This window comes from Pelodiscus sinensis, chromosome 1 (assembly GCF_052426305.1).
Source record: "Pelodiscus sinensis isolate ZL-2025 chromosome 1, ASM5242630v1, whole genome shotgun sequence".
NCBI classification, from domain to species: Eukaryota; Metazoa; Chordata; order Testudines; family Trionychidae; genus Pelodiscus; species Pelodiscus sinensis.
This window is the reverse complement of record NC_143052.1, coordinates 29,112,842-29,124,901: the sequence shown is the minus strand read 5'-3', so window position 1 is coordinate 29,124,901 and position 12,060 is coordinate 29,112,842. Positions and strand designations below refer to the sequence as shown.

Genomic DNA, 12,060 nt, shown 5'->3' with positions numbered 1-12,060 from the left:
AGCACTGACAGAGGAAAGACAGAAAAGAGTGATTACAGATCTTATCAGGCACCTTACACGAAGGGTACATCTAGACTGCATTGCACTTTTGGGATACCGGAAGTATCTCGAAATAGCAACACTGCATCTTTAAATGCTCTCGCTATTTCCCATATCCCTGTAACCCTTGTGCCATGAGGATTAAGGGATTTGTTGGAATAGCGCCTTATTTTGAAATCTGGCACTGTCTACACAGTACCAAATTTCAAAATAAGCTCTTTTGACTTAGACTCATAATAAGCTACGTAATTTGCACTATGCAAATTGTGTGGCTTATTCCAACAGAACAGTGCTGTCTAGACACGCTTATAGTGACAATTTCCCCATATTCTCCCATGCTGCAGGTGGCACATTTCATGCTGCTAATATTGCTGGTGAGTTTTCAGAATTCTAATCAACAGACCAGATAATCTGGTGCATCCACCTGTCCCAATAAGTCTCCCGGGCCAGGGATTGGAGGGAGTTGTAGGAGCTGACTTTGCAAGTTTTACACTTAATGGGACCTTCTCTCCACCAGGGATATTTAGATACCATCTGTTCCAGTGGTGAAACATGCATTTGCTTTGCAGAGTTTTCTGAGCAATAACCCCACCTTGTGTTGTGAATCTGAAATTGCAGGTACTTGACAGTGATCTGAATGCCAAATATAAAACAGTTGAAAACCTAATTGCCAAGAAAACGGAAGAGTCTGCTGATGCCAGGAAGAAAGCTGGAATGCTGCAGAATGAAGCTAAATCACTGCTAGCTCAAGCAAACAGCAAACTCCAGCTGCTCAAGGGTAAGACTGCACGTATGAGAAAAGGTGGTCTTTGCCGATTCTGAAGTCATGTTTCATGTTGCAGAATGAACTGGGCTAATGTTCATCAGCTGGAGGTAGAAAATAAACTTTTGACTAAACTACTGGAAGTTCATACACTTATGCATGCAGAATATGGAATACTGTTCAGTCAAATGATGATTCACCCAACAGTGGGGTGCATCCATTTCTGGGTAGAAAAGCAGTCACTGTTCAACAGCATATAACATAGAAAGAAAATGAAAATTTGTATCTGCTTGGAGAATTTAGGAAAGAAAATGAAAATTTGTATCTGCTTGGAGAATTAGATAGGATAAAAAATGTTCTAACTAATTCGACCAGGCTAACATTAGGGATGTGAAAGGTTAACCAGTTAACTGGTAAGTATCACCCTAAAGAGGTAATGCTTACCAGTTCACCGTAGAGGCTGGAGCAGGGGCCTGCCTCAGTCCCATGGAGCTCACCACAAGCAGGGGCTGCGCCAGCCAGCTGGAGCAATCCCTGTACGTGGCAGGCCTGGCCTGGTCCCCACTCCTGCTTACACGTTGGCTTACCAGGAGCTGGCTGCAAAGCCCGCAACAAAGCTCTTGCCAGCCCCACTGCCAGAAAAGAGGCTTCACTGCAGCAGGGAATCCTCCCCAGGACCAGAGCCGGCAAGGGCTAGTGGCCCCACTCCCAGGGAGGCTTCACTGCAGGCTCTGCAGCATAAAGCTTATTTAAACCCACAGCACATGTAACCGCTTTTTTAGTGGTTACACAGTTACCTATTTAACCGACTTTTTACATCCCTAGCTAACAAATGTCAAGTGCTGTAGCACGCTGAAAAGATTAAAAGCTGTGATTTCCTGCAGCACCTTAGTCTTGAATCTCTCTCACTATTAATCTAATCAGATTGGGTTATCATAACCCAAAGTGATACAGACAGAGTTACTTCTGGAAAACTGAAGTTAATACTAAATGAACAGTTAAAAAAAATTACTATATTTAGAGCTATATACTGAAACAGGAGGGGGAGGCATATAGCTATATTTAGAGCTATATACTAGCCAGGAGGCTTTCCCTCTGCTTTTACCAGACCTGAGGAAGCTGTACTCAACCCCCACCCTCTCTTGCATATATCAACTATTGATTTGCAATAATTCACTGAATAGTCTGACCATAACTAAACCAACACTCACTCATCTCCTTTCAAATCTGTATTTTTTGTATAAAAATTGGCTTAGAGATTCTAACCTAAAGTAAAAGACCCAGATTATGTTTTCATTGATACACAAGTACTTCCTCCCCATAGCATTGAGACAAGTTGTCAGGCCCAAATTTGTATTTTATCTAATCTCAGGCTTTCTACCTCTAAAATTTGAATTAATACTTTAAATACAGGTATGACAGCTTTCCTAGTTTCAGATTTTACTGTGAAAAACAACCGATAGTCTTCTGTTGATATTTTTCCCCCTTTCCCTGCAGATTTGGAAAGCACATATGAAAACAATCAGAAAGTCTTGGAAGACAAAGCCAAACAGTTGGTGGAGTTAGAAGAAACAGTGCGTTCCCTCTTACAGGCAATCAGCCAGAAAGTTGCAGTATACAGCACCTGCTTGTAACTAGGAGGGAAAAGTGTCTTGGACCCAGTGTATCCTGGATGGGCTTTACAAATATTAAGTTTGATAAACTAGCTCTCAGTGGCATCACACTTAGGCTATGTCTACACTACGTGGAAGCTTGACTCTTCAGAGGTCAATCTTATGGCCTTCGATTGAGCAGATCTAGTATAGACCCGTAAATCAAACACTGAGGTCAGCTCCAGCCAGCATCTGGTACTCCCCTTTTTGTGAGAAGTAAGGGAAGTCGACATGGTATGGAAATTGCGATTTAAGATACGCAACTGCAGCTACGTTAATTACATAGCTGGAGTTGAAGTATCTTAATTCAGCCTTCCACTGTAGTGTAGACAGGCCTAAGACCTGGTATCCTTGACGGGTTTCTCAGTTTTTAAAGTTACAAAACCAAAGAATTTTTTTCTTATGTTGAAAATAAAAACATAGTACTTTTGTACCACTGTATGTATCTAGTATGATTCATTATCTTCATTGCTACTGTTACTAGTAACTGGAAAAGTAAATCAAATATTTACTTCAATTTTTACAAATATTATTTAATCCAGTTAGAGTATGTTCTAATAAAATCTTAGTCCTAAAGGTGGGCTTTTCATAAATTAATTTTGACTAAGAGGGCTCCATTTTCAGTGAAATCAAAAGTGTGACAAATGAATTTAGAGTGAAGAACTGGTGTTTCTGCCTCAATTTCCGAGGAGCTGGGGGGAGGGGGAAGGAGAGTTGTTTTACTAGCCAGCATTTCTACTTGAATAACTCTCCACTGGATGTCCGCTTGAACTCAAGTTAGCTGGTAGTTTTGACACACAAGTTTCTCTTTACAGTTCATAGAATAGAAAACTAGGACTGGAAAGGACCTCTAGAGGTCATCGAGTCCAGTCCTCTACCTTCATGGCAAGACTAAATAATGTTTCTCATTTGGGTGAAGTATTGAAAGTCAGTATTGAGACCAGTTTGGATTTCAAGTAGTAGTGTCTAACCTCTTATTTGATAAAGCACCACAGGACAAGACCAGCTTCTGGAACTAAAACTTTATAACCCTGTGGCTGAGTCTAGACTGGCAAGTTTTTCTGCAAAATCATCTGCTTTTGTGGAAAAACTTGCCAGCTGTCTACACTGGCCGCTTGAATTTCCACAAAAGCACTGATGAACTCATGTAAGATTGTCAGTGCTTTTGCGGAAATACTATGCTGCTCTCGTTCGGGCAAAAGTCTTTTTCCGAAAAACTTTTGCGCAAAAGGGCTGCAGGTTTGCTCGCGGTGTCCCTGGTCTGCTGGAGACGGTCTCCAGCAGACCAGGGGCACTGCGAGCAAACCCGCAGCAGCGGCGGGTTCCCTCGCTTCTGGGGCTTTGCCAGAGCAAAGCCTCAGAAGCGCGGGACCCCGCCATGGCTGCGGGTTTGCTCGCAGTGCCCCTGGTCTGCTGGGGACCGTCTCCAGCAGACCAGGGGCACCGCGAGCAAGCCCGCTGGGGCTGCTGCTTTGCTCCCGATGCCCCTGGTCTGCTGGAGACGGTCCCCAGCAGACCAGGGGCACCGGGAGCAGCTTTTCTCGCCCCGGAGGTCAAGGTGGCTGACTGCTGCCTGTGAGCTCCGGGGCAAGAAAGCCCCGTTCGTAAGTGTGGATCCGACATAAGTCGGATCCGCGTAAGTCGGGGACTGCCTGTATTCCAAATAGTGTAGATAATGCATGAAACTGGGAGTCTGTTCTCCCTGTGGCAGCACAAGGGGAATCCAAGGGTACCTCAACTCTGGGTCCGTGTGTGGGAGCCAGGAGCAGTGACAGACACTTCACTCTGTCAATTCCTACCCTAGGAGGGGGGCTGAAGGTACTCTCCAGTCAGCTGCCAAGCTAGTGTACTGACAGCAGGTACTTTGCTTCCAGACCATGTGACTTCAGATCAGTTTTGCCACAAGGGAGAAGAGGTGAAGATAAGGGCAGGAATATTTATTCCTGTGACGACTTACTGTAAACAATCTTTATTGTATAACATGGAGTACATAGTTTTATTAAATCATAGGACATACACACAGCCACTGGAGGAGTAAGGCACTGAGAAACCACATGCAGCCAAGGTAGGATGTGGATACACAAAAGTGGTGAAGAAGGTCATTTGGTCAGTTGATACTTAATTTTTGACAAGGCTTCCCTGACTAAGGCAAGCCCCCCTCCCACAGCTAGGCATTTCTTGCTTCACAAATTCTCGTTGGGAGGGTTACATGAGGGAACCAGGAGCAATAAGTTCCATGTGACTTCAGGGCAGTTTCCCTACTAAAGAGGGGAGCAAACAACCAGTTCAGGGGTTGCAGAACTCAGGTGTTGGACAGCTGATTTTCTTTAGTTTCTGGTTTAAATGACCAGAGACTGAAAAGGCTCTCTCCCAGGGTGTACTGGATGCAGGGATGAAATGCACAAACCATGCAACTTGAGCGAAGGGGAAAATTGTGCTTGTGTTGTCTCTACCATTCACATATCATCGTTGGCTTCAGAGTGATATTCTTTGACACTTCAACACTGTCCATAACACATTCACCATCTGAATCCATTTTGTGTCCTTTGGTGATGATGAGGGGATCTGTGCAGGGTTAGGGTTATTTTTCTCTTGCAATGAGACTAGCTCATGTGTCTTCTGAGTTAATCTCTCTTCAGTGAAAACTTTAATCTCCATTTGTGGATATAAGAAAAGTCCTATTCTATGTATAGACTTGATTTCAAACTTTTCCATGAGCTATTGCAAGGCTTAGGATTTGAGTTGACTTTGTATCCATCAATGGCAGAAGGCGGGAGATGCCTTTTTCAGTTTTTTGTATCAGTAAGTGGAGAGTGAGTTGTGATGACTGTTCCAGATAATCTGATTCTTTCTTGAAGGGCTGCAGGAACTCCATTAATATGCTCAAGGTCTTGTGGTCAATGCTTATCAGTGAGCTAAGTAATCCCCCCCCTTTTCTGTCAATGTCATATTCTGTTCCTCTGCTCTTCAATTTGAGTAGTTTGCTGTTCCATTGTGTTGCCATATCTTTCAGAGACTTTTGTGGTCTGCTCTGAAGTCCAGGTCTCCTACGTATGTAACCACATTTTGGCATACATTGATCAGTTCAGTTACTGCTTCTTCCTCCTGGTTTGGTAGAACTTGAGGGCTGCAACCATGTTCACTCCCCAGTCAGTAACTAACACTATCTGGTTGGTAATGCTGTGTATCAAATCTGAGTACCTAAATAAGAGCTGATTTGTTCAAGACTACAACAGGAAACTGTTAAGCTGAAATTCACATGTAAATTTGACAACCTAAACCAAGGTTTAAATAGACACATCGAATGGTTCTCACATTACAATAGGTACTTTTCCAATTAGGTATTCTCACCTCATCACTGTCGAAGAAAAGCCACATCCACTCTGAAGTAGTTAGCTGATTCCACTGTGTCTTCTCTGTATCCTTTTTCCCCTTCTTCAGCAGCTGATGAAGTGTGTTGTAGCTCATGAAAACTTATGGTCTAATATGTCAATCTTTAAAGAGCTACTGAGCTCCTTGGTTTTTTTTTTGTTGAAACAGACTAACACAGCTACCTCTTCTGAGCTAATCTGGCATTGGCACCTATGTTAATCAAGCAATGAGAATATACAAGGAATCCCTCACTATAGATTACCTCAAAGTCTTATGCCTTTAATAATTCATGAATCACAGCTGTCTTGTGTGATGACATTTCATGGGTGAATATCTAGTATACATTTATGTTTTAAGTTTGAAATCCTAGTTTTATGACTACTTAAATACACTTTTGTTTGCATTTGATACATGCAGCATATCCAGCAATAGTATCACCCTTTTCACCAATAAGAAATTTGCATGTATCCCAAATTGATTTACCTTTCTCACTTTCCTTCAAACTATATGTGTCAGTACTTAAATTTCTTTTCAAGTTCCTTTTCATTCTCCATTGACCTAGCTTTTTAAATACATACAGAAGTTACAAAGTTTTCTGGTGGCAACTGACAAGGAAGTACAGCAGGGATTTCAATTTGTCCTGATGAACTGACCATACATTAAAAAAGCTGACCTTTTGCCTCATGGTATTAGTGTATCTGAACAAATAGGGTGCCTGGTGCAGGCCAGGGCTCCCCATTTCATGGTAAAAGCATTAGGGTGCAGAGTGCAGCATGCAAAGTGAAGTGTGTAAAATGCATGATCGTGTGGCAGTGAAGTAGTGGATATAGTACAAGGTTGCTTCATCACAGTCATAACCAGGGCTCACCAAGCCACGGCGAGCCCCACTCGCTAGCCCCGCAGTTCAGCACGCTGCGCATGCACTGACCACACTGCGGTGCCAAGCTGGGCTATAATCTACTTGCCTAAGCTTACCTAAATTGTCGAGCCCTAGTCATAACTCATACTTTTCCATATGTATCTTTCTGCTGTGCACTCACTTAACAGTAAGCAACATTAAAGGTACCTACTATCCTATCACCATAAGGGCCAAGAGTCTACTTCTGCTCTCAAACTGCTTTTGCTAATGCAGAGGGTAAGTGCTATGCATTTTGCCCTTGCAGGTGCCACAACTAAGGAAACCGCAAAGCTGTCTGAAGCTGGAGGCTTTGAGTTAAAAACACTGCAAAGGACTTGTGATTCCAGGCTCCATTACTACCACGTTGCTTGGCAGCCCGCCCAGAGTTGCTGTCACTAAAGGATTCACAGTTCCAGCCCCTGCCTGAGCCATTTAAATAGGATCTTGCTACCTGAGCCACTGCCTGGAAATTTGGTGGCACAGGCAGCAGGATATAACTAGAAAGCAGCCAGCTGCAGCCTGTGGGTCCGATCTGGCCCCAGGGCCACATCTTGCCCAACCCTGGGTTTATGGGGTGTGCACCACAACACCCCTCACCTGCCAAGAAGCATGGTCAGGGCATAGGTGGCTTATCCCACTCTGTCCCACCAGACATTTCTACTGGGAAGAGGCACAAATGCATGTACCCCAATCCCATTCCTCAGTAAGGGCAGGATAGTACAATCTCATGCACCCACACCACACTCCTCCACAGGAATGCCCTGACCTTGTACCTGGATAAGTGCCTGGCAGACAGGCAAGGGCACCTATTTTTCAAGAGACTCTGGTCACTAATCTGCCCCTGCAGGGGTGCATGGCTGGCCCCATCACTTCAGGCCCTATGGGCTAGCAACTGGGGCACAGGCAGAGATGAGGGGAGGGCAGGGGTTTTGCAGCAAAGAAGTGTTAGAGGGCAGAGCCTGATGAGGCTAAAGGGCAGCACAGGGCCTATGGTTACGGGTGCTACATAACAGATGTACTAAAAATCAGTAGAGGCAGCATAGGGTGATAGAGCCCTTTTTATAGTATCTGCAGCCACATCAATATCCGCCAAAATGATTTGTGGATATCCACAATAAGAAGCAGATATGCATGAATTTACAGGACTAACAAATTTAAAGGATGATGCATTTGTTTTGTAATTTGACTTTGTATAGAGACCTAGTTATATCATATCTTGGTTTTCTAGACAAGAAAGGGCAGAGTCTGAAATGCCTAAAGATTAAGGCTGTGTTTAAATTTGCGCAAAATCTTGCCACCCGTCTACACTGGCCGTGAGTACTTGCGCAAGAACACTGATGTTCTAATGTATAAAATCAGTGCTTCTTGCGCAAATACTCTGACACTCCCGCTCAGGGATAAGCCCTCTTGTGCAACTGTTCTTGCGCAAGAGGCCAGTGTAGACAGGCAACGTGAATTTCTTGCGCAAGAAAACCCGATGGCTAAAATGGCCATCGGAGCTTTCTTGCGCAAGAGTGTCTCTACACTGGCATGGATGCTTTTGCACAAAAGCACATCTCTTGCACAAAAGCACATGCCAGTGTAGACACTCTCTTGCGCAAATGTTTTTGCATTAAAAGTATTTGAGCAAAATCTTGCCAGTGCAGACGCAGCCTAAATGTACACAAACAGTGGTAGCTGCATTGTATAGGGGGAGAGGGAGAGAGAGAGAGAGAGAGATGAGTGTTAGAAATATATACAGTACAGGAAAATCCTGCTTTAGCCAATTGAAAATTGCAGAACGTGTGCTACAGCAATGAGGTCTTCAACCACGTTAGCCAGTTATATAGGCAAAATTCTGCATCTTTGACTGCAACAGGAGTTTAAGGAATCTTTTACTGAACCGTCTTCTCCTAGATAGAGAACATTTTACAAAGAGCTCTTCCACTTTCGTATCCTGGAACCCACACAACTCCCTATAACACTGCAAACATAAGTTCAGGGAGTCTGTTAATGTGCTGCCACTTTTTCCCTAGTCTTCATTTTGGTTTTCAAAAGTTTGTTTAAAACAGTTACATATTTCAAAAATCATCAAGTACATGGCTGTACAGAAGCCATCTCCTATGTTTAATGATTAAGACTTTCCAAAATGTGTCATTATATGTAATACATGCAAGACATAACTGTGCTTCACTCATATTTTAGCTATTAGTGAAAATCTGTTTAATTCAAGATCTCCACTGTATAGCACTGAAACAAATTAAGTTTGGCAAGAAAAATTAGTTCAGCTAAAGTAGTTTTACCTCAACTTCTATTCCCATTTAAATTGGATACTTACATATAGCAGTATAATCTACCAAGTTCTCGCTTTGTGTTTAATTTCTTGCCAACAGCAGGCATTTGTTAGAATAGTTTTGGATATTGGACTTTATGCTCCAAACGTATCTGTAGTTAGTTGTCCCTCTGTGGTTCTTAGTACCCTCATTTCACTTCTTTACCCTTTACAACTATTCCTCTGTATGAGTAGTTGGTGTAGAATGGTAAGGTGAGAAAAGAAAAAAATACATCAACAGGATGTGAGGGCTTGAATTTTATTTATTTAGAGAGATTAGGGAGAACCAGATCTCCCAACTATTAGTAAGTAGTTGAGAGTCCGTTTCCTAGGTTTTCTGTTTTGAGAAAAACAAGATGAAATGTGTGTAAAAATTCACCTTAGTGTTCAAACAGGTAGAGAGCCCTTCAAAAAAGGGGGGAAAGCAGCGTGAGTTTTCCCCAAGATTTTGTGAAAATTTCCCATTGTTTTGGTGAGCTTCATAGTAGAGAGCAGGCATTGTGCAGAAGGGACATATAGAAAGCTTTCAAAAAACATTTATCCAAAAGGCAGAGGTGGATCAAAAGTAAATGCATCATGGATCCATCATAATATAAGGCTTCCCCGTGGAGGACCCCCCCCCCCCCAATTCCACATGTCCCAGATCTTCCTCCCCCAGTTTCACAAACACACTTCATCTTCGCTTCACTCAGAGTTCTTGCTATCACTTCCACGTAAACCCACGTAGATTCTGGCTCTCTCACCAACTCATGGGTCCTTTCAGCCAGCTCTGAAGAGACAGGCTCAAAAGGGCCCTGGCCTCAATCCACTTCTGCACATACTGAAGACAGTCAAGAAGAGACAGAAAAGCGTATTAATTCCAGAGTTTTACCACTGTTTACAGTTTTCTAAAAATACTGATTAACCAACTGCTGATCATATTTCCATTATTCAACATACATAACAGATCACTACAGAGATCAACTGCTATAAAAACAGCAAGAGAATACACCTACCAAAAGTCCCATGCAAACACAAAGTTGAGTGGCTCTAGTGCAAATTTAAAAAAAAAAAAACACCAACCTAAGTATGTTTCCCTCCCATTAAGATTTAGAAGCAATGAGTGTATCTGACACCAAGACCTATAAAAATTAGGCTTTGGGGATCAGGACAAAATAAATAAGAGTCAAATAAAGGAAGAAAGGAAGCCCACAAGGAAAACAAGCTACACTTGTACAGTATTTCTCTCATGCAAAATCACTGTGCAAATTCCAGCAGTCCACAGTCTTATCCATTTATGCATTTCATTCCTTCATACCCAGCAAGTTTCTGCCCCCCAGACATAAGAGCTTGGCCAGTTTAGACATGCATTATATAGGTCTCCAGAAATTCTCCCGTTATTTCTCCAATAGTGCAGTTTTAGACCAGTTCCAATGACATGGTGGGAAAAACACCAGAAGCCAGTCTGCACTTGCACCAATGAAGCTGAGCCTGTGCTAAAGCAATGGTTGGAGAATTTCAGAAAATCCTTAATGCAGATGAGCTAAGGGAACCACGATAAGGAGTGCATGGAGTTAGCTGCACAGAGGAACTCAAGAACTTAATACAGGAAACTAACCCTTCTGTATCAAACTCTCTAAAGTCACCTACAAAAAGCTTGAATTCCCCAGCCAAAGCATTTACTCATGAAAGACTGGAGCCCTTTCAAGTATGAAACATTCCCGCTGCAGGAAAACAGATTCTAAAGTAATAGACGAGAGACCAGACAAAGAAATGAAGAGGAGACAGAAGAGGAGGAGGGAAGAAAGCACCCTAGAATCTGCTGGGGAACTGACACACACACTACATCAGTATGTTTGGAAAGAGCAGAGAAGTGCCTAACCATCGTTGTTCAAGGTGCTGTTGCACATAGAACTAATGCTGCTTAGTTTTTAAAGCATTTCAAGAGAATTTTAACAGTCTCTGGACAATGGAAATTCATTAGAAATGAGAAGATGGATAGGATTATGTGACAATAATATTCAATTAATTTTCCTCCATTGAATTTTCATTTCTCCATTAATGCTTGATTTTTTTTGCAAGTGAAAGCAAAATTTTACAGATGTGTTTTCAATATGAAAACAATATGCATGGAAATGAAAGGTACTGACACTGCCAGACTATCTTTCTACAAAGAAAAATCTTCAGTTCACCTACAGTAAATGGCCTCATCCAAGTAATCCCTACTCTACTAGGATCCAAGTAACCAAAAGCTATGGTTTCTGCATTTCAGAAAAAAAAAAAATGAAACCTTTTACTAAAGAATGCCACAACAACTTTGTTCAGAGAGGACAATGGCATTTTTAAGTGCCAGCATTCCACTGGAATATTAGTATTCCAAATGATAACATACCAGCTATGCAGGGCAATATTAGCCATGTGTGTTGGCCAGTGTTCTTGATTACGCTGTGCAGCAGTGAAATGTTCATTTTTATAAAAAAATTGTTCTCTCTTTTAAGCTTGTTTTCTGAAACACCCATGATGCACACAGTTTCTAAGTGTATTAATATACAGCAACAGGATAATTCCATTTGTTCCAAAACCTGTATGTTTAAACATTTGATATTTAAACAAAGCAAATTAACTTAATTCGGGTTCTGAAATACTCAAAGACCCAGTCTTCTGCAAAAGCCAACAGTCCATTTTCAGAAGAAATGTACTATATGTATACAAATGATTGTGCTTGCATTTTAGAAGTTGATAGCTTTGCCAAAAGAGGCTGCGAGGTTTGCTTCCCTGAAGGCTTCTGACACCGTCTATAGGAAGCAAAAACAAAGGTAGAAGTCATTAGAAGAGAATAAGGGGACAAGTATTTAATGCCTATGTAACTATGTATGTTTTATGCCAAACACTGAGGAAAAAAGTTACAGAATGATAGATTACTTAATGCCAACTTACTGGATGGGCATGGCAAACTCTGGCTACATCTTCACATGATGCTCCATATTCCATAGCAAGAGCAGCTTCATTAATCATCTCTCCAGCACCCTGCATGTAACATATATTT

General features: G+C 42.1%; 2 protein-coding genes across 4 annotated transcripts in view; one reads left to right on the top strand and one right to left on the bottom strand.

Annotated features, from left to right (window-relative positions):
• The window catches only part of LAMB1 (laminin subunit beta 1), a 92,023-nt gene extending 89,128 nt beyond the window's left edge, over positions 1-2,895 (top strand). Inside the window, exons 32-33 of the mRNA XM_075927255.2 lie at positions 658-817; positions 2,300-2,895. Coding sequence (XP_075783370.2) covers positions 658-817; positions 2,300-2,436 — 297 coding nt within the window. The 3' untranslated portion in view covers positions 2,437-2,895. The remainder of the gene's footprint in view (positions 1-657; positions 818-2,299) is intronic.
• A 6,385-nt stretch (positions 2,896-9,280) lies between these two features.
• The window catches only part of DLD (dihydrolipoamide dehydrogenase), a 32,958-nt gene continuing 30,178 nt past the window's right edge, over positions 9,281-12,060 (bottom strand). Inside the window, exons 13-15 of one of the 3 annotated variants that reach the window (XR_012903470.2) lie at positions 11,952-12,041; positions 11,407-11,809; positions 9,281-9,855 (exon numbers count right to left, since the gene is read on the bottom strand). Coding sequence is in view for 2 of the 3 variants with exons in the window: in XM_075927294.2 (XP_075783409.2) it covers positions 11,744-11,809; positions 11,952-12,041 (156 nt within the window). In the remaining variant the exon portion in view is untranslated. Of the gene's footprint in view, positions 11,810-11,951; positions 12,042-12,060 lie in introns of all 3 variants that reach the window. The other 2 variants (XM_075927294.2, XM_075927283.2) reach the window with 2 other exon arrangements.